This window comes from Manacus candei, unplaced genomic scaffold (genome assembly GCF_025592945.1).
Source record: "Manacus candei isolate 608988 ecotype Guabito, Panama unplaced genomic scaffold, ASM2559294v1 h1tg000171l, whole genome shotgun sequence".
Taxonomy (NCBI): domain Eukaryota; kingdom Metazoa; phylum Chordata; class Aves; order Passeriformes; family Pipridae; genus Manacus; species Manacus candei.
The window spans coordinates 358,955-384,730 of NW_026138219.1; the positions used below are offsets into that span (position 1 = coordinate 358,955).

A 25,776-nucleotide genomic window follows, 5' to 3' on the forward strand; every position below is an offset into this window, starting at 1 on the left:
GTGATTGAACAGCAGTCAGCTAGACCACGGCTCTGAGTGGTACAGACGATTAAAGACGTCCAGTCTTTAATCCTTAAAGACCTCTAGGGACGGGGACTCCACCGCTTCCCTGGACAGCCCATTCAAATATTTAATCACCCTTTCTGAGAAATTCCTCCTGATTTCCAGTCTAAATCTCCGCTGGCGCAGTTTGAGGCTTTGCCCTCTGGGTCCAATGGCTTGTTCCTGGGAGCAGAGTCCAACCCCCACCTGGCCACAGTCTCTTGTCAGGGACTTGCAGAGAGCAGGAAGGTTCCCCTTGAGCCTCCTTTTCTCCAGGCTGAGCCACCCCAGCTCCCTCAGCCACTCCTGGTGCTCCAGACCCTTCCCCATTCTCTGTTCCCTTCCCTGGAGATGCTCTAGCCCCTCAGTTTGTCTCCTGAATTGGGGGTCCCAGAGCTGCCCCCAAGATTGGAGGTGCCTCAGCAGTGCCCAGCACAGGTGGATGGTCCTGGTCCTGCTGCCGCACTATTCCCCATAAAGGCCAGATCCCATTGGCCTTTCTTGCCACCTGGGCACCATCAGCACCATCAACGCAAACAGCTCCTTTGTCTTCCTTCCCTGGCTATGGGGAGGGGGGAGGAGGGGAATTAAATAGTGCTCTTGAATCTTGCAGCCTTGACAAGACACCAAGCCCCCTTTCTAGGTTTCTAATTATGGGAATTTGAAGTGTGTCTCACTTAAAATAACTAAGGCCTGATAAGTAAGGCATGACAGAGATGCTTGCATCAAATGTATGTGAAATATTACAGAAAACTCAGCAAAGCCAAGTAGCTTTGGATAGTGTGAATTTCAAGCATTTTCTCCAGGAATTTTTTCTTTTTTTGAATTTCACATTGAAATTTAACATTAGAGGAACACGAATTGAGAGTGTTTGAGGATCAAAATTTGAGGATCAAAACCTGAAGCATTTAAGCGAGCGTTATTTCTTGACATTTCAGAAACTTCATGTTACTCCAGTGACAAAAAAATGCCCCCACCCTTAACAGCAGTTTCAAGCCTCTTTAGAAAACAACTGAGAACGTGACAATCCAAAGCCTGTAATATACCTTGAAGTTGTATCCTGATGGAGAATAAATCTATACATTCACTACAGTCTTAGAGAAACACACATTGAGATACTGTCAGAATTTTTTGCTGTGCTTAAATCCAGCTGGTTTACGAGTTTAAGTGTCCAGCCATTCATTATTTTCCAAGCTATATTTATTTATAAGAAGTTATCTGGAATTCTCTGTCAGGGAGATGCTGTGAGTGAACTGCCTCTAGAGGCAATGAACACTCATGCTGTGTGTGCCTGGAAAGGTCTTCTAGTGACAGATAGAGTCCTGTGTTCTCTAGACTGGAGCACATTCAAACAAATTAGTTATAAGCATTCGTTGCATTGTTTTAATAGTTGCCAGTCACAATGTTTATTGGCTTTCAGAGCAAAGGAAAACAAATAAAAAGCCCTTGTTTTCAGGGTTCTGTTATGGGATGACTTTCCTGAGGCATCCGTTTGTCTGTGTCCATGTGGGTCTGGTCACAGTGCTGCAGCCTGGGCTGGATGGGCAGCAGAGCCAGGGGGAACACAAGAGTGGAAGAAAGGGCCTAGTGGGAGGACAGGGGACTCAGCAGGTCCAGCTGGGAAGAAGCAGGGCACTGGAACACCCAGCATGTCCCCAAAGCCTCTCTGAGCACCTGCCACCAGTGAGACCTCTGACCTCTCTACCCTCAGCCCCAAGCGCTGTACTGGGCCTTGCCCTTTTTCTGTGCCAGGTGATCTGACTCCGAGCTGATTTGCAAAGAAGGGTTGGGAATCCTGTAACATTCTAGCCCTGGGAGCTGCAGGCTCAGGGGCTCAACCAGGACTTTTACTTCAAAATATATATATAGGGTTCTTTATTATCTCAAGATAGTGTGAAGAGAATAAGCCACAGACTTGTTCCCAAGAGGTACTTTTATTAATTTAGGAGAGAAAATAAGGGAACTTGTCAAAAGTTCAAAAGGGCACTACACAAGCTAGACAAAATGTTCCACCACAATACTGACCCAGCACATACTAATCCACAACACTAAGTCAAGATCCAATCTCTTTGCAACACTTAAGTGAAAATCCAATCCCTGCAGCTCCAAGCTACCCAGAGCATCAAGAAAGGAGCAAAGAAAGAGAAGCAGAGAGAGAAACGAGAGAAGGAGAAAGAGGGAGAGACAGATCATAGAGCTACCACAGAAGCCTTGTAGGAGACAAGCTCTCACATATCCAGGTGGCAGGGCTGCGACACGAGGCAAACACATGCCCTTGGTTTTATCTGCTCTGGTCCCTATGGCCAACTCCCCCAGGCAGGGTCTCTGACCAACCAGCCATTCTGAGGTTCCAAGCCAGGGTGAGGGGCAGTGTCCTCACTGTCCCTGCCAATCTGAGCTGGATCAGGGGCTCCAGGAGGTGTGGTGTGTTATAGTTTTCCCAGGCTGTTTGTGACTGACAGTTACTCTGGAGCTTCCCCATGTGGGTTCCTGGGGCTGCCGTGAGGGACATGAGGCCAGTTCCTGTGATTGCATAGCTTGAAATAGTTCTCTGGTGTGGTCACTTATTTCCTTAATTTTATCTTGTGCCTCCTCAGTGGAGGATGAAGCATTGTAGATGGTTATGCAACATTGAGTTTGAGATAAATTTGACATCCCACACACTCCTTGCTGCCCTAACAACGTATCAGGGACTAAATCTGCTTTGTAGGCTCATTCTAGTAGCCTACTGGACTTGAATATACAGTTTCTCAATGTGTGTTTTGTCCAATATAATTGCTAGATAATACCTCCTAATACAAATCAGTGTCGTTTTAAGGTGACATTGGGGGTAAAGAAATTTTCGAGGAATAGGGGTAACTTTTGTCCAGTGGTATAGTAATTTGGAAAGTCAACTCCCTTGATTGCCTATTCTGGCCTTTGTTTTGCCTCTGGAGGGAAAACACTGTGATGTCCTTTGGACAAGTCAGTAAACATAAAAACACATTCAGGGCAAAGAGAGGGGATTCCAACTCTCCACACCTTAGTCCAGTGTGCTACTCCAACATCAATTTTGATATGGACAATTGATGTTGAACATGTGTAGGCCATATCAAGAGGAGCTCTGTGCCTTGCAGTTTTACAGTCGGTTGTGTCTGTGTAATCAAGGATGGTGATTTTTGGTTCAGTGTTTATGGGGGTACTGTGGACTGGGTATTGGGTACAGGGGACTCCGCATCAGCTGAGAAGATATTTACAGATGGTGTTACAGTCCTCATCTTGATTTCTCCAGCCTTTTGAGGGATATCCCCAACAAGTACACGTATCTCTTATTAGTGTTTGAACTCCAAGCGAAAACCATGCGTCTGGAGGACCTCCTGGTCTTTCTTGGCATGTTATAACCTTTGAGTAATTACAGAGAACTGTCTTGTATTTGAGGCACGGTGAATTTGGGGTTCTACAAATTTGGCTTTAAGTAATGTTTGTATGGACCATGCTCACATTAAGTTCTTTTGATTGCTAGGAATTGCATTTGTTATATTAGAAAGTTGCACACACCAGGGGGGGCTAAAACTTGTGGCATAATTACTTTCATATTGATCTGGTGTGTATAATGGGTCAAATAGTGGATCCCAGGGTTTAAAAATGCACAGTGGAATGTCATTATATTCCTCAAAGGTTATAGTTTCAGGTTCAAGTTCATCTTTACTCCACCTGATGATGAGAGGGTTCAACTCATTTATCCCTGTGTGTGTGGTTTTATAGGGTTCACAGTTTAATGCACCATGTAAAAGGTGCATTAGAAGTAGGGCCATAAGTTTGGTAGATGCTGTGTATGAGAAAATATTCACTTCTTAGTGAATTTGAAGGGGGACAAAGACATCAAAGCAAAACTATTTTATTAAACGACTCAGCAGAGTCAGGTGTCTCTCTCTCCAGGGAGACACACTGCTCACCAAAATGGGCAACGTTTTTTCCTTCCCTGGTTGAGGGTGGTCCCTGTGCTCTTTCCCATTGGCTGGGTACTCAGGGGCTTACATTGTCTCCAGACCGCCTGCTTTTGCCCCAAGTCTCCCTCCCCAACTCTCCCCTCACCTTCTTCCTTTTTGGCAGATCTTTAGCATAGCCTTTCCTCTTGGTTCTTAACAAATCTGTGCAGGTGCAAGGAACAGTCTGAACCACATCTGAGCAATAAGCAGCTATAAACAAGAAACAAGGGTTAGCCTCACCCCCCATAGTCACTCTGGCTTCAGCAAAACATTGCTTTATTTCTCACAATATCCACCCCTGCTTTTTATTTCCCTCTTTTTGCTGAAGCCTTTGATTTTCCCTTTTTCTCTCTCTTCTCTTCAAGACCATAGTCTTCTGGGCTCCCCTTCCTTGGCCAGCAGTTGTCAGGCTTATGTTAACTGGCATACTAGCCACTTGCCTTCATTCTACTACACTGCTTATTAACCAGATGAAACAGGAAACAAGACAAGGTAAAAACAGTAATCCAGCAACTGCACATAAGAGGATAAAACCTACCTTTCCCCACCAGGCTTTTCCAAACCAATTGTCCCACTGCTGGGAATCCATCATTGAGTTCCATTTTTGTACTGGCGTATGGGCGAGTTTCCTGATGTCCGACTCTATATTCAACACCACTTCTCCATTATCATCAATTTTCAGGCAACAGTCCAATGTATTGAATTTACCACATACCCCTCCTTCCTCAGTGAGTAAATAATCTAAGGCTAACCTGTTTTGATACATCACTGCTTTTCTAAAAATATATATATATATATCTATGTTTCTGTTATTTTGAGCCTCAAAAATGTCCAAGAGACAGAGAAGCTAACTAGAAGTTTTATGCGAATAAAAGGGAGAGTTCACTAGACAAACTGTGGCTCCCCTGGGTCCTAGCACCCGGAACAGCGATAAACTGCATCTCCCGTTTTGGGCAGGAAAAGAAGTTCCCGCAGTCTGCAAAACCCCTCTCCTCATTCCTGTCATCCCCCATCCCAATGGGCTGTAAGTCTTTAGTCCTTTTTTGCCCCCTCTTTGGGCATTTTCCTTTTATCCCTTCCCTTAGGCATTTTCTGGAGGAATATAATATCTTTTTGCCAGATCCCCTATCTGGCTTTTTGTCTGCACTTTGGACATTTTCTTTTTTTTTTTCTTCTTCCCTTGAGAATTTTTCTTTGTTCTGAAAAATATACATCTCTATGTTTCCGTTATTGTGAGTCTCAAAAATGTCCAAGAGACAGAGGTGCTAACTAAAACTTCTATTTGAATAAAAGGCAGAGTTCACTAGACAATCCCCAGTGAGGTATCTCTCAACTTAATGGAGGTCACAGCCTCTTTTTGCCCTCCCCCTCCTTGGGCATTTCCTTTCGCCCTCCTTGGGTATTATCCTTTTGCCCCCCCCCCCCGATATTTTCTCCTTGGTTTTCCCCCCCCCCCTTCTTCTTCCCCTGGGAATTTTTTTGCTTCTTCCAGTTCCCATATTACTCACCAGTGAGATGTCTCAATCCTTTCCCTGTGGACTCCTTTCCAAATCCAAACAAACATTCTTTTACCCTGTCCTCCCCTCTTGTCTGACTCTGGATGGTCTCGGGAACCCAATCAGCCATCCAGTGTCAGCACTGATGAAAACAACTGATCGCCAAAACCAGTTGTGTGGCACCTACAGCTCCTTTCACCAGCTACTGCTCTTGGAGGGTAAGTCTGTCCTGGGCAGAGCCCCCATTTGTTCTGAAAAATGTGTATCTCTGTGTTTCTGTTATTATGAGCCTCAGAAGTGTTCAAGAGACAGAGGAGCTAACTAAGACTTTTATTCAAATAAAAGGGACAGTTCACTAAACAATCCCCAGTGAGGTCTCTCTCAACTTAATGGAGGTTGCAACCTTGTTTATCCCCTTGCCCGAAATGCAGGTCCCTTCCCATTTCCCTACTGGCTGAGGTACTCAGGGGTTACAGCCTTCCTGACATGCCTACAATGTGTCCCTCCCTTCCACAGTCCCCTTGTTTCTGGGCAAACCACCTTTCTATAACTAAACAACTGAACAACCAGTAACTTGTCACTTCCCACCACCAAATGCAACCACACTACAGATTTTGCAACACCTATTTATTCCTAACACTGCTCTCATGTGGCTTTGTTGCTTGGCCAGCAATTCATGGCTGTATGGTTGGAAATGAGTTCTACCACCGCCTGCAGTCTAATAATTTGATTTAACACATAAATAGGTGTTCTGTAACCCCAACTGCCATACTAAGCCAAGGTTGCAGGTCCATAAGTCTCTCTAATTCTTTCTGGTGGCCACTCATCTTTTCCCTAGGTTTGAATTCCTCCTCTTTGGATATTTCTCCTTTCTCATTTTAAATCCTCAAACAGTGGAACTCCTAATTTATCTCCCTTCTCTAATGGCAATAGGAAAAATCCAGATGATTCCCAGAGTGCAACTTCCCTTCCAAGTTGCAGGGAGTTTAGAATAAGCTTTTAGTCCACAAATCCAGAACAGTCTATCAGGAGCCTTCCACCCATGTTGGGAAGTGTTGGATAATTTTGCCCCAAACCGAGAAATTCCAGGTAATAACTGGAAGAGATTCTCTCCTGAACAATTTAACATCCCTACTTTGGTACTATTAGTACAGTTGTCCCCCCTTATTTCAGAGCAGTATGAGGAGGGTCTCTCAGGCCAGCAACCAGTGTTGTTAGAGATGGAATTATAGGTATAGACTCTACAACAGGGGGTTTCTCCCACAAGTTGGTCAAATCATTTTACTACCCCCCTAAACAGTCATCCCCCATAACTTTCAGATGCTAAAATCCATCCACCGGATCTCTCTCTTTTCAGGGACAACACAATGATTCCATTTAATTATTTGGAAGGGGGTGTAAACCAGTTCCTCCCCACAGCCATTCTTCACTCCTCAAGGCTCCCCCACACACCCAGAAGCTGGAAATTCCAATTCTTTGGCTATTCTCTCTGCTAGATCTACAAACAAATTTTTACTCACAGAGGGGAGCTCTAATCCTTTCTCTGTTTCCCTTCTTAGTTCCTCATATAATGAAAGGTTCTTTGGGGGTGCTGCTGTGGTGTTATTTGGGGGTGGTTGGTGGGGATGAGGATTTTCACTTGCCTTTTCCTTTTTCTGCTGTTCCAACATAGTCTTTGTTATTTCCCAGAAGGAGGTTGCTAGATTATCATATTCTTTTTGACTCTCTACAAAAGCACACCCAAGGCTTCCCTTTGGGACAAAACCACCCTCCCACAGCACCCATATTTGCTTCCTAAGTTTCATACAATCCATTAAGTTCTTATGCATTCCCGATATTCTATGGGTTTATTGGAATAACATGCTGCAGGAAGATGGACATGATGCATGAAAGCTGTAACATTCCTTCCAGCAACCTCCAAAGCCTTAAAGCATCGAGGGGTACAGGGGTCAGTTAAAACAGGGCTAATTATAACTAGAATTTTGATCCAAACAGTAAGATCTAAATTTTTCATTTTCTTGCTCTTCCTTGTCAAGGTCTGGTATGACATGTATTTCCACTGCTCAACACCTGAAGGGTTGCAACCCACAGTGGAGCAGAGATCTTTCTGGTGGCAAATACAGGGGTCAAGGGTCTTGCCCTTGACTATTTGGTACAGATTATTTTTTAAAGGTTAACTTCAGAGGGTTGCTTCCCTGTACCACTGTCCACTCTGTGGGAGGAGGCTCCACTGGTCCCTTAACCCGGGATGGGTGTGACCACCCTTTTCTGCACTGCAGACTGCTGTCTCAGTTGTTAAGAGTACTTGGAAGGGACCGTCCCATGCCGGTGTTAAGGTTTCATCTTTCCAAGATTTAACTAGAACCCAATCTCCAGGCTTTACCTGATGTGTGTCAAAGTCCAGGACTGAGGTTTGGAGGAGCAACCCTTTTCTTCTAAGATCTGCAAGAGAGAGCGCAATCGCCTGCAAATAGTTTTTGAGATACAGGTCATTTGTTTCAGGAACCAGCAACCTGTCCTCCCTTCCCTGATAAGGTAGCCCAAACAGCATTTTATATGGAGACACTCCTGTATCCTTCCTTGGAGCAGTTCTAATTTGCAGTAATGCTAAAGGGAAACATTTAGTCCACACCTTGGGAAAGACAGCCTGGGTTGACCCAGCAATTGGGGTTACCAGTCTTTCCAGTGTGAAGGTGTGGATCAATGAATACAATATTCAATTCGAGATTTTGTCCACTGGACTGGGAACTGATAATCCAGAACATCTGGCAGAAATTCAGAAGCTGTGCAGACACATGCAAGTGCTGGATCATGCAGACAACTTGGAGCATTTAAGCATAAAGGAGGGCACAACTGGTCTAGAAGAGGCGTCCAATCCACAGGATATGTCGACACAGGAAAATTCTTCTGAAACCTCTAATACTTCTGGAGCTATCCTCCTTCTCCCTTCACTTATTAAAAGCTTGAGATATTTTACCTCTTTTTTCCATAAACTGTAATTTAGTCTTAGAGACCCTCAGTTCTTTCTCTCCCAGGAAGTCTAATAACCGGACAGTGGCATCTTGGACTTCTTTTTCCTTCCCTGATACCAATAAATCATCTACATATTTTAATAACCTAACCACTGGGGATGTTCTAAATTCCTCAAGAATATTTCTTGGATTTGTCCAAACCAATTCAGAGACTCTGTAAACCCCTGGGATAAGGAAGTCCAACATAACTGATGCTTTCTTCCAGTGATAGAATTTTTCCACTTGAAAGCAAATATATCCCTACTGTTCTCTGCTAAAGGACAAGTCCAAAATGCTTCCTTCGGGTCCACCACACTGAACCACACATGACTGTGGGAGATTTTGCTCAGTAGAGTATAAGAGTTGGGGACAACTGGATGTTGTGCTTGGACAAGCTTATTTAATTCTCTCAAATGTTGAACTAATCTGTAAGTCCCATCTGACTTTCTGACTGGTAAAACAGAGGTATTGTAGAGAGACATACAGTTCTAACAGTCCATCCTTCAAGAGTTTTTCAATTACCAACTGTAATCCTTTTCTCCCCTCCATGGATATAGGGTATTGTCTTACACAAACTGGCTGACTTCTGTCAATTTTATCTCCAGGGGAGAGAGATTCAGCACCCCCTATTACCTTCTGCTACCCACACAGTTGGATCTATCTCCTTCTCATCTTCTGCCGTTCACCTGAATAACTTTACTGCCATCCAGTTCTCTTCTGGAATCACTCCAATCCCCAACCGCACCTGTAAGTTTCTCCCTAGTAAATCAGTACCAGCCTCCAGTATTATTACAAAAGTAGATATGTTTTTTCTACCATTTCCCAAGACTTTTACTTGTTCCACTATAGGGGCATGGAATCCCTCCCCTTACTCCAGTTGTTTTAGTCTGTTCAGTCCCTAATATACATCCCCGTGGAATTTTGATTAAACTTGATCTCTCGGCCCCTAAATCTATATATAAATATGTATTCTTTTCCTGAGGCCTCAATTTTAAAATTATCAAGGGCTCTTCATGGTATTTGGACCCCAAAGAATAGAGCCCCTGACACACCTAATGCTGGGTATAATTCTCTAGTTCCATCAGTTGGAAGGTTTTAACCTCCTGCTGTAATGCAGGACACTCTCTTTTAAAATTCCCCACCTTCCCACAATGAAAGCACTTATTGGGACCTGTTTGCCAGGTAGCTAACTCCTGTCCCCTCCCTCAGGGCACCATAAAATTATGCTGTCCACTCCTTTGCACTACCCCCCTTTGTCTCCCAGCTTCGTTCCCGGGTTGTCATTTTATCACTTGGTCCACTGCTGCCACCATAAACTTACCTTTACTCTTCTACTTTTCATCATCTCTGCTACCACAAACTTTCTGAGTTTCTCGCAATAATTCCTTCAGTCTCTTATCACTCCAGTCCTCCACTTTCTGTAGTTTCTTCTTCCTGTTAGGCCAGGCTTTAGTGAAAAAGTTTGCTTTCAGCAATTCCTTACCTCGAGAGCAATTCCTGAATATTGCTGCACATTCTTTCTAAGCCTCTGCAACCACGCAGTGGGTGATTCATCCCTTTGCTGCTTATTTTCAAATGCCTTTTCAAAACTCTGTCCCTTTGGCACCGCTTCCTTTATTTCCCGAATTACCAGCCTCCTGTAATCAGACATATTATTTCTCCCTTCAGTTGTATTCTGGTCCCAGTTAGGTTCTAGAATGGGAAACTTCTGTTCACCGGGTATTCCCCCTTGAATATTCAGTGGATTTTCCCTTTCCCAAACTCTTATTCCTGTAGTCTGTATCATCTGCCTTTCCTCCAGAGTGAATAAGGTTCCCAGAATGGACTGCATTTCCTCGCAGGTGTAAATATTTGGACCCAAAAACTGGTCTAATTGTTCTGACAACCCCAAGGGGTCCTCTAATATATTACTCATCTCTTTTTGAATTCTTGAACTTCAGTACTGGTGAGGGCTCTGTTGACAAACCCTACTCCCTCTGTGGCTCCATGCATGGCCACCTCTTGCAAGGGAAATACTGGTGTGGCTGTACTAGCACTTGGGGAGTGGGATGTTTTGAATGTCCTTTTTCAGTTGTTCTAGCTCTGGTGCTTTGAGTTCTCCATGGTGTCTGATCTGCCATTTCAGGGGGACCCTCCATGCCATGAGGACCCACCATTTTATGGGGACCCTTCCATTTTCATTCTCTCCTCTCTCATTAACTCCTTCTTCTAAAACTGGAGCATTTGGTTCCCCATCTGGTGCATAGGGAGGGGGTAAATGGTCTAAAGGGTCCCATTTTTCCCATTTTTCTCTCTTCTCTATTTTTCTCCACATTTTTAGCCACACACAAAAAAATTCTTTTTCCAATAGGAAGCATAATTGCTCTCCTCTTGGTTAAAAGGTCTCTGAGCATTCACATATAATTTTAGAGCCTGACAAATCCAATCCTCTGATGACCCATACTTTGGCCAATATAACTGGTCAGATCTAATAGGTTCCTTAGTCCATTCAAACATACAATACTGTATAATTTTCTTTTTATCTTTTCTCTGGGTACAAGACATTCCCTCTTGTCCCCAGTCTCTGAGCATCGTCCCAAAAAGACTGTCACAAGGTATGCTTGGCGTGGAGTTTATAGGCTACTCTCCCCTCTTCTTATTCTTCCTACTAAGTCTATTTCCCATCTCTTGAATTCCCACAGGACTCCTTTCTCCTAGAACCATCTCATTTCATCCCATCACTGGCTGTTCTCCTTGTGGTGTGTCAGAACCACAGTTAAAATGACTCCACACTTGCTTCCTGGGCAATTCTGTGTCTCAGTCACACACTCAGTCCTGCTCCTCCCAGCTGCCCAGATAATACTCAACAGTCACATTTCTTACCTGGGTCCTGTGCGCAGATATGATGGGCTGCCGCGTGTATACTGCAGCCTTTTCTCCTCTTCTGCTTCTCCTTCCCCCTTTGCTTTGAGAGTCCTCCATCCAGGTCTCACTTGCAGCCTGCCATGGGGCACGGCAACAGGCTGAGGGCTGCTGAAATCAGCATGGTGTGCCTTCCCCCTGTTGTGCCTCTCTGCAGGGCCAGAGCCCCCAGATTGTGAGAAATACTCACTTATGGATAAAACTGAGAGAGGACAAAGTCATCAAAGCAAAGCTATTTATTGATATAAATAAGTCAGCTGAGTTGGGTGCATCCCTCTGGGGAGGCACACCTCTCCTCAGAATGGATGGCCTTTTATACCCTTCCCCAACCGGTGGGGCCCCTGTCCCTTTTCCCTTTGGCTGGGTACTCAGGAACTTACATCCTTTCCCGGCCACCTTAACCTCCGCTCTTTCTTCCTTTTTTGGGCAGGTCTTCAGTATCACCTTTCCTATTGGCCTTAACAACTCTTTGCCCTGAAGTAGTAAACATGCATTAACTTCCCTCCCCCTCTCCCTTGTGTCCATAAGGTCTTATGGCTGAAGCAAAACCTTATTTCATTTTTCACAACTCAAATAAGACAACACATAAACAGTCTGGATCTGAACTTGGATGTTCTCAGGTGATGCTTTGGTGGGTCTTGGTTCCTGTGGTCTGCTCCGCTGAGCACTGCTTTGCTGAGCACAACACTTCCAAACATATCTATATAAACTTAAGGAAGTCTGGGAAGTTCATACGGCAATGGTAGGTCCTGAGACAAAAGGCAAAATGGAGCTCCTGTGCTCCTTTATTTTTATGGTCTGGCCAGTGTGGCCACCCATCCCAGGTGGGACATCTGATTCTGTCACTGGGGTGATTCATTCTCTGGCTGCCAGGAGTAAGGAGTAAGGTTTGACATTGGTTACAAGGGAAGGAGGAAGCAGGAAGGCAGCACTTAGAGAACAGAAATGATGGGTTTCCTTCCAAAAAGCTCTTATTTTCTCTTTATTGTGCATCTAAGACCTTCCCATTAGGAGGTCCAGCCCCAGTAAATTAGTAGGAAATTCCCACAAAACAGTTAGGGTTTCAATCACTTTCTCCTCTCTCGGTAACCTTGACTGTTATTTAGGGTTGGGTGTATCCAAATGCATCAACAACAAATACATACCTTTATGTGAGGGTTTCCCACCTCCTCCCCTTTGTGGTGCCTCTAAAGGTGGGACTGTAACAGGGACAACAGCTTTTGTGGATTCTTCTTTCAGCTACCCACTAATATCTCTGATTTATCAGTGCATTTGCTGACCATTAGGGTTTTTGGGATTCCTTTTTGCAAGTCTAAAATCCAAAGACCGTTTCTTTTTCTCCAATGTTCCTCATTTGTGTGGATGCGTCCTCCTTGCCTGAGGGAGAATGTTACTTTTCTGAGTCCCATGGGGGATGTAGGTGTTTTACATTCTGTGTGCTGAATTAGTTTGGAGCCAATTTTGCTAGGGACAATTGGGCTGTATTTTCTTCCATAATTAATTAATGTGTCACTTCCCCTCAAGTCCAAGTTTTATGTTCACTATGGTTGTGGTTGGGGGTTACTGCCTCCTCTAAGGTGGCTACAGCTCTTCCCCACCAGCAAGGCTTCCTATTTGTCCCTTTAGATGGATGCCCATGGGTTTCAAGGATTCAGGGTGACCTCTAATGAGGGGTGTCATTCTCTCAGGGTCCACAGGCATCATCACTGGGCATTTGTGTCATGGCATTAACTCTCTGTCATGGCATCATTTGTAAGCAGGCAGCTTTTTGTACGCTCTCCATAATTTGATCAACATTCCCCACTATTGCCAGGGGGTCTCCCCTTTCCAGGGGATTAAGTCTGCCAGCCTAGGACTCTGCTCTCTGTGTGAGAGACCAGGGAGCTTGGTTGTTTCCTGTGGTCAGGAAAACTCCCAGTCCCCAGTATCCTTCTACTTCTTTTTCTGGTAATAATCTGCAATAGATTTGAAATGTCTAAGCCTTTCTTTTTAAGTGAAAACATGACTCTTTATTGAGAATATTAATTTATAACTGATGATTATTTACCGTATGTAATCAGGATCACTTGTTATTTTCTTCTCTTACACTAGTAAGATGGCTGTTTGAAGGTAAAAGAAGTCAGTTGTTTATGATGGAGCCCTCTGTTTCAATAGTGGTGAAGAAATACGAAGTTGTATTTCTCAGATTTGCTCAGAAAAGCCTGGAAACTAGAAATACGCTTTTACAATACTAAATTGTAGTTTTTTGAATCTGAAGAGTTAGACCTCTGTGATTGAATAAATCAGGCATACATGGCAGGTAGGTGTATTGGACAACACTTGGGAGGGACAAATTCCCCCATGCTCTGCTCTCCAGCTCTCTGTGCCCCCCTGGTTCCTCCCACGGGGGTCTCTGTCTCAGTCTCACAGGTCTTCTCCTCTCTCTCCTTCCCATCCAAACCATTTTATTTTTCTATTAGTTTTTAATGTCATATCTGTCCTCCTTGATCAACCTGTGATAGTAAAGAACAATTTCTCACACCATTTGTAGCCTGTGTTTTGAATTTCTCATAGGGGCGTCAGAGTTAGAAGTTAAAATACATTACAGCCCTTTGTGTTTGTACTTTGTGTACTATTTTTAATGCTTAATCCAAGGCTATTATCTGACTAAAAAGGGGAAATGCCTTGCTTTTGGCAACTCAGCCTGCCATCTTTCTCAAAGTTAGAGCTTTAGGCATTCAAGAGAGGCTTGAAAGAATTGTCCTGTTTACAGAATTATTTCCCACAGCACCAGACAGTAATCACACAAGTTCAGTTGATTTTTCTGCAAAGCCTTTGATAAACTATTTTCTAAAAGAGGGAAAATAAAATGCATCAATTGGTGGACCAGCACAGGCAAGTGTCCTGGTTTTAGCTGGGACAGAGTTAATTTTCTTTTTAGTAGCTGGTACACTGCTGTGTTTTGTGGTGAGCAACCACACTGTGCATCACTGTTATCTCCTGGGGTTTATTTGCCGCAGTCATCATAAAAAGAAGACTCGACAGCCCATGGGTTCAAGCAGAGTGATATAGCTTGGGGCTATCTCCCTTTATTGAAGGTGTCTAGCTCTATTTATAGGGTAAGGTGGGAAGGTTCTGTAAAACAGGAAAGAGCATAGGATTGACAGGGGTGATAACCAACCAGGGAAGGAAGGAGGGAACATGAGATCAGGAGGGACCAATGAGAGAAACATCTGCAGTGCAGCAAACGTGAACCAATAGAAAAAAGGGCATAATTCTGAAGGGAAAAATGTGAAATTCGATAAAAACTGGGGTACAACAAATAGCGAACATGCATTAACAATTCTAATTAATAACAGTCTGTGTCTTAACCGCATCATGTTATATATCTTCAAATCATATCTTCATTCGTCGCTGTTCTCAGCCATAACTTCTTGCAGCCGTCTTTTTCCATTCAATAAACTTTACTTCCTGACTTTCTGTGCCCTCCGCATTTATTTTTTTCTCCCTCTTTTTGAGTACAATTATTAGTTTTAGTAGTAGTAATTTATGCAGTAATAGTAATTTATTTTGTGTCAGTTAATAAACACTTCTTATTTCAATCCACAAAGTTTCCTTTCCACTTCTCCTCCCTGGAGGAGTGAGTGGCCAGCTGGGGTCAAACCATGACAGCAAGAATGACATTTTCTATATTTCCCACTCAAGATCCATCATAAGCAAATGAAAAACAAAGGAAAAAAAAAATTCAAAGCATTTCCCACCTTTCATTAGAAATGTTATTCTATTAACCTACAGGTATGTGAAGTTGAAGTAAATGGTAGTGAGGGACAGAATGATGAACATCAGTCATCTTTGGAAAAAATATATATTTTCAAACAAAACACTTTTTTTTTTGGTTACAACTAAGAAGAAGAGCCAGGCATACTCGATAGATTTTCTTTAAAAATATATTACAGTTCAATCATATCAAAGTGAAGTCTTGTGGGCTAAAAAACTGAAGAAAGAAGTGTTAGGTTCAGTGCTCTAACACTAGTATGAGTGTATCAAATGACAAAATTTTTTGTACAGCAACTGATGAACATACACCCATTTGTCTTCAGTAATTTCAGATACTATATATACAGTCTTTAATATAAAGCATTTTTTGTCAAAATTAGCTCTGTATTTAGTCTGGGCTTTGGAGCTTCTGTCTAAGAATTATTATTTGGACACATATCTGATAAAAAATTATAGTTACAGTACTTGAAAATCCAGTATATTTTAAATAACACATTTTCCACTTTTATTTTATACTAACTTCACTTCAATACAAACTTGACTTTGCAGATTGTCTCAGCAGGAAGTATGAGTACAATGAAATCTTCTTTCCCCTGTAATCTGCGTGTGCATCTCCAATTTGAGTTAATGCAAGTTCTCTGGGTAGATCAAGATAAGGACAAATTTTGTTTGTGACCATGTGTCGTGATGAAAAATCTTTGATATAGTAGAAAGCCTTGAGGTTCATATTCTAAATGGCCTGAGTTAATATGCCTACAGTATTTAAAATCTAAAGTTTATACTCACTACTTACTTTAAAATCAGCTATTAACTTTGTGCGGCATTTTGTACTTTATTAAAATGATCGCAAGTTGGAAGAGGAGAGCTATCTCAATTTTCAATGCTGTTTCTCACAACTGTGATGTGAATATATAGAGACAAAGTGTCTCTTTTCCTTCCTGTCTGTGGAAGCCAATTCTCTGAGTGTTTGCCAAAATTGTTACATCAACTTACTCAGTTTTCTCCACAATGTAAGTGTGCACATTCCAGAAATATTAAAATTCTGTAAAGATCAGAGTGGAATCTACAAAAAGGACCCTCTGACTGTCATGAAGATTGAGCTTGGGGATCTCAAGTTGAGAGCAGAGTGTACTCCAGGAAATGTTTTTTGAGCACCTACCAAGGATCACTCACTGAAGTAAACTCACAAGACGTTTACTCTACCTGTGTGTATTGCACACCCAGCTCAGATAAATGCAGACATTGCTTATGCTGACTACACAGCAGGAGTTTTACCCACATACAGAAAGGCAGACCTTGGTAATGTATATATTTAGAACATACCCAATAGGCAAAATTTTCATAAACTCATCTGTTTTCATGAATATTTGCCTGAATATATCACTTGTGGATATGAGACATACTGGAGATTTTCAAAAAAATACCATTTATTCAGCTCTTCACTTTCCCGTGTTAAAAAGAACTTAGATTATGAAGATTCATTTACCTAGTGGCCTCCAAATTTTACACAGAGCAAGAAAACAGGTTTTTGTGAGCTCACAATTGCTAAATGGCAGCACTTTCTATTCATGGCTTTAGAAAAGAAAGGTTTTATTTTAAAGTCTGTTTCACACAATACAAAAAATGTATATATCAGTAGCTCTACACATTATCTATATGCATACAAACCCAATTATTTCTTTGTCTTACAGAGGGATTAAATTGTAACCAGCTTCTGAAATCTTCTAGTTAATGTTAACTAGCAAAATAAAATAAAATAATTTTTTCTAAGGATGTACAAGAAATGCCCAGGGAATTGCAAAACAGCCAGTTATCACGGCTAGCCAGAACCAAGAATGTTATGGGACATTTCATAGAGGCATATAAATTCTCAGGCTTAGGCACATCTGCTACAATGTCTTTGCCAGTAGCTTACTCATTTTTCACCACTTTAGTGACAACAAATAAAAGGAAATTGTACTTCCATTTCAGCTCTGGTGTTCCTTTTAAAACAAATTGAGAAAGTTTTGTCAGTTTTTCTTCCAGTTATTCCTCTATGGCATTTAGTATTCCAAAGGCAACTGGTTGTGGGTTTCTTAGGAATATTTCAGTGCTGTCACAATTGTGATAATTCTTTGTGTCAGATTGTATTGCAGCCCAGATGTCATGACAGTCCATGTGCTAAGCCAGAGAGCAGACTGTTTAGGAAGGAGTTACAGCCCCATTTGGAAAAAAGGCTCTTCTGGAAAGATGGTCTCCATCCACATGAGTAACGGACTAAGCTAAACTTCAACGAGGAACTGTTTTTTACTTTTCTTCTGCATTCTTGTTATCATTCTGAACAAAAACACCATAATTTTTTTGTCCCAATTAACAAATTAGGTTAAACTGTTATGTATTAGGTAATCACCTCCTGATAGACATCAGTATGACGTGAATTCTTACTTTAATTCTCTCCCTCTGCCCAGAGGTCCCTTTAAATGGACAAAATAAAAGCCGGTTGGCAAAAAATGCAAAATAAATGGACACATAGTAGAATATTTTTGCAGTTACAAGCTAGTTCACTAGAAACACAGACACACAGAGTAAAAATGGAGATAGAAGTTAATGAAGAATGGGAGATACATGTGTCACATTATTAGCAATGCAAAAGACCAGCTTAAGCATGTGTTTCCCTACATCAACTATAAAAAAGAAAAGGTGCCTTTTTAGCAAGTATGCACAGAGTTTGCTTTGTTATTTCTAAGAAAAAAAATCAGAACACTTTCCTATTTTTATTCTATATTACAGTCATTATTACTACCTGTTTATAAAATGTAAACCCTTCCTTGCAGTTAAGATTTACAGAAGTCATCACCTTTGTCCACTCCTTATATAATCAGTCCATGGTGACAAAAATAAACTGATTTATTTTACATATTTTTTGAAGTAATTACTGATATGTTATGGATTATTAGTTGTGTGTGGCAGAAATAGTGGTCAGAACTGCAATATACAAATGGTAGCAAAATATTTGTTGAAGACTAGTGCGGGGTCTGCAGTACTAAGAGATCTTGAAGCATCATATAATACTGATGTATGCAATTATTTTATCTCTAGAACTATTCAAGCAACCCATGTCCACCACCAGTAATGGACAAAAAAGCCTGATGATGGATTTCTCAAACAACTGCAGTATTGTGCTTACTTATCCCCATCAGATCTTGTTTCTTAATGTCTTGACTAAAGATAACAATGGAAGGTAAAATTTGGCAAGGCAGTTTTTCTTCTACTAATGAATAACTAATGAATCAGATCACTTGTAAAAAGTGGTATTTGGTAAATTGCACTGTCCTGTCTGAAACATGACAAAGATGAAGTCTATATTTAAGGTCACTAAAATGGGATGTTATCAAAACTGATCTGCAAACTAATATTTTTAAGCCAGTATATTACAGTATAAATGTGTTGCATTCCCATTTCTATAAAGTTTACTGCCATAAGAAAAAATAATCAGGATCCCCAGAGTGTGGCATTTGTCCATCTGTCACTTGTATACACAATACAAACCTCGTGTTGAGATTCTGTTTAATGTACAACAAATACTTGCTGGACAGATTAGGAGCCAAATATGATGGTAAACTAGAGGAAGGAGCACAACCATGCCAATTTGCCCCTTGAGAGTCCCACTGTTCTACAAACCAGCTTCTGGGGTCATTCAGTGCTGACCCCCTTTGTAGAGGATGTGAGGCTGTCTCGAACTGGTAGCAAGTCATAATGACAGGGAATATGGCTGTTTTTTGGAAGATCGTAAGGATCCTGGCTGAAATGCCCTCTGCTGCTGAATGGTCCCTGCACAACACTCACCGTGGGTTCTGTGACAAAAAAGAGCACATACATTCAATATGAGAAGTGGCAAACAGAAGGACAACGTGTTTCATTTCAGGTTCTGCTTCAATATGAAGATTCCTTGTCATGCTGAGTTCCTGAAGTGCAGGTTTAGAAACCAAGGTTGATGTTTAGGTGTTTTGCCTTCACACTGAGTTACACCTGTAGACCTGCAGCAGGGCCCTGCCGTGAGGATATTTACTGACAGAAGCAAGTGGACCAGCATCTCTTCTTTATGTGTGGGCAAACTTAAGAAAAACCCTGAATTCGGGGGTTTTAATCAAGATTTTTAGAAAAGTCCTTAAAAGCACCATGGGGATACTGATGAATTTTCATTTCTAAGTTGGGAACAGAAAAGGAAAATGTATCCTATGATATGGGACACAATTTATTCCAGTCCAGAGATTATTAGGATAGCTACCATTTCACAAGATGCCAAAGTTTTCTGCAATTAAGTAATATAGTAACTAGACAGGGCCCATATTACTGAAATACTATGTCTATGGGTGAAGATGCTGTTTTATTCTGATCAAGAGAAAGAAATAGATCTTTCCTATCCCTCCCATACACTTAACTCCAGCTGTATTCAGTACTTAACAGTTGAGTTGAATTGTATTGCAATCAAATGCTAAGGTTATCTCATGCTGCTGTTTAGAGAAAGCCTTTTAAACCCAGGAAATTCAGAGGCACCTCTAGCTTACAGAACAGAGCTGAAGGTATTTCAAACCTCATTTGTGTGAATTACACCATTTATCTCAGTAGAGGGAGGTTATTGTTAAAAGCATTTGAGCAGAAAACAGAATCTGAACATATATTTTTTTTCCCAGTGAATTTTCATATGTTTTGATTAAACTGAATCAAAGAAAAAAGAAAGTCCCATGCTCTTTGCCCTTAACCTTGAGCATCCAGAAATAGATTTTGTACATACCAACTTCATACACGTTCTTGTTGGTTGTAGCAGAGCCGGTGATCTCGGCATAGGGGGAGTCCCTGCGTGCTGGTGACTTCATTTCAACATACCCACATTCTGAGCTTTTTGGTACCAGAGCTGGTGGATCCTTTATAGTAGCGTAGGGGTTCTCAGAACTGCTTAATGAGCAGTTACTTAAATTGTATTCCGAGTTCTTCACTAGATCTACAAAAAGAAAAATGTATTACTCTCAAGCCATGGTACATATTATGGACACTGCTGCTGAAGAAAGGGCATTCTTTAATTCTGAGTTCTGAAAAGTCACTCATAAATGAACATTTAAATGGAACCCAGTCATAAAACTTCAAAATTATTATAAAACAATTAAAGAAAGCACCTCAAGTGCTGTGCTTTTTAATAGGATTGATCTGACCACCAGCAAATTACTGTTTGAAAGTCTGAGCATCTTCAATTCTGATTAAAACAGTAGCTAGCATTATATACTGTGGGGGGAGATGGCAGGCCCATAGAACCCCCGAGACCCCTAGAAGTAGAAGAGTTTGAAGTGTTACAGGGTGTGAGACCTTTCCCTTGAGAAAAGTGAGGATAATTGCATGTACCCATAGATACAGCCTTTACTGTTAAGCAGTATAAGGTCAAAGCTGTTTGGCAGCGTGCAGGTGCTGCATTCCTGGGTGTTTTTGTAAGAATATGTTTCTATTATATGTGTGAGAAAACAGACCTTACAGAACTCAATGAAGCTGCCTGCTACTCTCACCTGCCTGCTGACACCCCTGGTCTCAGCACTCTGTTTGTGTGTGTGTCTTTCTTTCCCCCAGGGACCAAGACCTACCGACAGATACCCTACGACAATATACAGATAATGTGTAGTATCAGTTTTCAATAATTCAGAATACGTTTTGCCCCTCCAAGTGCTGTTCTCAGGACACTATTAAAGTAAGTGATCTAAGACTGTTCCCAAGGCCAATGTCTGGGCAAATGGTAACATTACTTCTATGGATGGCATGTTTGGTGAAAAGTTTTACTATGCAGCCACACTGAAAGAGTGTGGCTGCAAGAGCTTCTTTGCAAGTTTCTGTAACGTGATAACAGAAGAACTGAAAAGGAAACATCAGGTAGCTTGTGATTTAGGATTTCACTGAAGGACAGATAACTGTGGTTTCAGAGATATATTTTCTTACGCTGGGAAGTGATTTTGTGGTGTTTGTGTTACTTTGTTCTCTGTGTTGTTTCGTGATATGATGTGTTATTTATGCTTCAGAGATGAGACTTTGTCAGCTTGTTTCTCATTCAATATTTAGCAATGAGATTGCCCTTAGTGAAACTGTAAGTAGACAGGTGCTCATAACTTTGCGACTCATTTAAATTGGTCTTTCTCTAACCGTAGAATCCTAGAATTAGTTTAGGTTGTAAAAGACCTTTCTGATCATTAAGTCCAACCATTAATGTAATACTGCCAAGCCCACCACTAAACCATGCCCATAAGTGCCAAATCTTTACATCTTTTGCGTATGCACACCTTAATCAGGTATCAAAAATAGTGACATACACCAGTGTGGTACAGTGTAAAGTCTTATGAGAAAACTGAAAAATTCAAAAGAGCAAAATATCAGTGCTACCCTGAATTTCTGAAGCCTTTAATTCCTCTCTGTGTATTTGTATTTTGATATGCTTTCCAAAGGCCTGCAGTGAATGTGGTGAAGCATTACAGGCTTGCAGTCACACAGACCTACGCTGACCATGCCAGCTGCAAGAGGAATTGGCTCTCTTCTGAAGCCTTTCAGCAGAGACAGCATGTCCTCACCTCACTCACTAGGCTGAATTCAAGGGCCATCCCCCTTCTGCTTTTAGAATGGAGCTGTGTTGTGACTCAAGCATTACAGAAACATTTGATGTGCAACACAGAGAGGAATTATAAAGGCTTGGTTTGTTGTTTGTTTTTTTTTTCTAAATAGCCTCCTCCCTTCAGAGAAAAGAACAAACTTCATGTATTGATTCAATGTCTAAGAAAAATTTAGTGCAAAATTATTTTTATATGCTCTTCACCCAGAAGGTAATATAGAAAAGTAAACTGAATGTCTGTGTCATTTCATCTGAATACATCAGAAAATAATCTCACCTTTCAGAGACTTCCCCAAATATCCCCTATCAAGTCCAAAAGCACCTGAGAAAAATTATATAAAAAACAAAGTAGCTTTAAAATCAAAGAAAATAAAAGTGGTTAAACAACAGGTTCTAAAGGGTTTAAAAAATCGCTTTGGGATTAATTTCTAGCTGTACACAATAATTCTGTCATAAGCGCTGTGAAACTGCCCAGGGTACAGAAGTGTTGTTACTATTTGCTTGCACCCTTTCAGACAGGAGCTTCCTGAACATGGAAGGTGATGAAGGTCACAAGGGACCACTAAATTATCTGCTTTGACCTCACATATGTCACAGGCCATTACATTTCCCCCAGTTACTCTTGAATGAGCCTAATAACTGCTATTTGATTAAAGCATATTTTTTTTGTCTGGATAAACCATATCTACCAGAAGAGCATCCCATCTTAACCTGAAAGTTTCAGGGTATGGAAAGTTCACTCTACTTCTTGATATTTTGCTTCCAAATTTAATTATTGCCAAAATTAATCATGCCCAGGGTCCCTGTTACAGTCTCTTGACCTGCACGAATGGCCTAAGCACACAGCACCTGAGTCTGCAACTTTGCAATTACCTGTTAGTAAGAGATTTCTCTCAATATAAATCCAAATGTAAACATCAGCAGTGCATGACACTGTCTCCAGAGACCTGGCACTTACCTGGTTATTAATCCATTCAAATAGCTGATTGATATTCTGGAGAGCTAATTTCTTAAATTAGACTGTATTTTGGTACTGTGCCAGGAACTTTATGAAAGCCTAAAATCATTTTATCAATACCATATCTCTGTAAGCAAAAACCATAGTTTTCAAGAAGGAAATTATATTATTTGAGGAGACCTAAACCTGTTTAATTTTATTCCTACTTCATCTTATTAGATCTCGTGTCAGCTGTTCTGTTGTTTTTACAAGTCTTATGCCCAGGTCACCAAGTTACCCAAGTAATCCCATTTGATCTTCTAGGAAACAGACATAATATCAGCATTCATCTAGTCCTCTGGACTGTTACTGAGAATCTCCTGCCACGGGTTAACCATAGCAAGTATCTCTTAGGAGCCTTAAGTACAAATGCTCTAAAAAAATGTGAAGCTGAACATCAAGGCTTATGTAACCCTTTTCTGTAAAAACCCCAAAACAAACCCAAGAGATCTGAGCCTGAATGGTGGTTTGACCAAGACTGGGGATGAGCAGGAAACATAACAATGCTGCATACAGTTGTTCTGATTCCCAGAATCTCATATATTTGTAAGTACCAGAAATGAAGGTAATTAAATGATCTAAATGATACTGGCACTGAAAGTCCCTTTTAAGGGTCTTTCACTGGCCAGTGCAATCCAGCCTTTTTGGAGTGCATGAGTTTGGAAAAGAATGAAAAGACAGCATAAAGCAGGATACAGCAACTCTAACCACTTCTTAGGAATTTTTCTTCTTAGAGATAATGTTCTGTCTTCTAGCAAATGGGAGGCTTAGCTGGGAAGATCTCCTAGAATTTACATATGAAGCAGCTCAGATGATGAGAAACTACTTTTTAAACCATTGATTCCATTTGGTAGGGATTAAAAAAAAAGAATACATGCAACTTTTCATTTATTTAATAAGAGTATGTAATTTTTTCAAAGCAGACCCTTATTGTACAATGCCCATTGCTTTATAAAACTAATCAATAAGCAAACCTTCTAACAAAAATAATATGAGATATTTTGCATATCATGTCTGTGCTGGGAATCAGACTGTTTCAGCATACTTCACAAGGAGTCACTTTTTTGTCTCTGAGGGAAGGTCAAACCTATAACCCTGAACCTCACACACAATCTGACCAACTTGGTATTACCCTGAGAGGAGACTCAGAAAAGCATTCCTGCTTTCTAATCCATCCCACACACAATGAATAATGTTCACATTCTCTCCTTTTTTTTTCGTTACCAAGTTCATTGAGGTAGCCACCATGTTTCCAGTCTGCTGGCAGTGTTCCTGTGTAGTCCATGGCAGTACCTCGTTTTCCAGGTTCCACATTTTTAAGGTTCACAAACAGCTGATTGTTTTTTGCCTGTTTCAAAGAAAGATAGGCAATAGAAACTGAAACTAGTGGGAAGCTGCTGAATTTCCACCTGATAATCAGGGAAAGCAAAAATAAACCAAATGGGAAACATTAGGGAATAAAGTAAAATAAACTGAAGACTAATTGACAGAGAAGTTTACAGATTTTTATGCTTTACCTTTGCTAAGGTCAGCCTCTCCATGTTGTTTACATGAGGTGGAGTAGTGCATTGAGTTAAAGTATGATAACTAGGGTTAGAGAAATAGTGACTGTTGGCATTTCCACCATTACTGTGAGGGATGGTTTCTGAAAAGAAAAAGACAGGAAAATGAACAACTGAAAATAACATGGCATTTCTTCCTCAAAGATATGTTTTTGACAGTGCTGCTCTGATTTCAGAATCTGATTTTGAGTTTCTTAAAAAAACCTACCGAAACAAAACTAAAAATCTTGCATTTATTTAAAGAAATTAGAGATACAGAGCAGTAAGTAACTAGTCATGTCCCCACTTTCAGCAAAGATCATACACAAGTGTTACTTGTTAACATCTCTGTTTTATCTCTGTAGTCATAGCATTGCCCTAATCACTGTCACTTGCACCATTAAGTTCACACCAACGTTTTCTGGTGCTTCAAGAGCCACTAGTACCTTTGCTGATTTGCTTTTTCTTAACTCTTGACAACTGTTTCTGCTGTTGTCTTCAACTGCTGCTTTCCTTAAACAGTGGTGTGCAAAAAACAGCATTGCCTTAAGTTTTGTGTACTCACTGCATCGCAACTCACAGGCACTTTCATAGGTCAGAAACTCCTGTTTGCTTCATTTCTCTTTCCCTTAATTTGTTTCAAACTTGAGCCACTTTCCTATCTGGTTCTCTACAGAATCCTGCCACAGATAGTGTGAAATCTTGATTTTTCTACAGCCATAGCAGCCTTTCTGTATTCAAGCTGTTGGCATTGAATTTAAAGTCTCTGTAGAAACCATATTTTGCCACACTCCCGTTCTCTTTAAAAACAGGCACAGGGGAATAGAAATGTCCATACTTCCACTGTTTAATGAAGAAAAATATTTGAGGATAAAATCTGTTCTAAACATCACTTACCTGAAATGGTGTAATCTGCATTCATGATCCTCATAGCAGGGGTGTAGGTCACTGTGGGCATATTTGTTTCTTTTCCCTTCTGCTTATGTCTGTAAATGATGAACAGCACTAGCAGGAAAAGCACAACCAGGACAAGAACAATGATGCCTGCTATAGCCCCTATCTGGTAGGAGTCAGCAGGGATAGCAGTACTGGTACGGCTTAAACTGTTCAGGTTTCCCACAATGATTACACCAGCTGAAATACAAGAAGAAATAAAAATATGTGGCATGAACTCAGAAGGTCATGTGTCAGGAGCAGAAGACAAGATTTCACTTCTAAATCTTCCTGCTAACCTAACTGTATTTAATAATGCCAAAATAGAGCCATGTCAGAAACCAATGTGAGGACAATCCTAACCTTAGGACAATCCTAACCTTAAGGAAAAACATTCATGATCTTCACAGAAAGAGACATTTTCATGAATTTGAAGTAGGAATATTCCCTAGGCAAAAGGAAAGGGCAGGTAAAGCACATGCTTTGGACACTGTAAAACATTTTGTGCAATC

General features: G+C 41.1%; 1 protein-coding gene across 1 annotated transcript in view; it reads right to left on the reverse strand.

Annotated features, from left to right (window-relative positions):
* Window positions 1-14,951: 14,951 nt before the first annotated feature.
* MEGF10 (multiple EGF like domains 10) overlaps window positions 14,952-25,776 on the reverse strand; it is an 87,093-nt gene continuing 76,268 nt past the window's right edge. The window contains exons 20-25 of the mRNA XM_051773541.1: window positions 25,229-25,465; window positions 24,308-24,435; window positions 24,015-24,138; window positions 22,071-22,115; window positions 19,949-20,155; window positions 14,952-19,007 (exon numbers count right to left, since the gene is read on the reverse strand). Of these exons, the coding sequence (XP_051629501.1) occupies window positions 18,847-19,007; window positions 19,949-20,155; window positions 22,071-22,115; window positions 24,015-24,138; window positions 24,308-24,435; window positions 25,229-25,465 (902 nt within the window). The 3' untranslated portion in view covers window positions 14,952-18,846. The remainder of the gene's footprint in view (window positions 19,008-19,948; window positions 20,156-22,070; window positions 22,116-24,014; window positions 24,139-24,307; window positions 24,436-25,228; window positions 25,466-25,776) is intronic.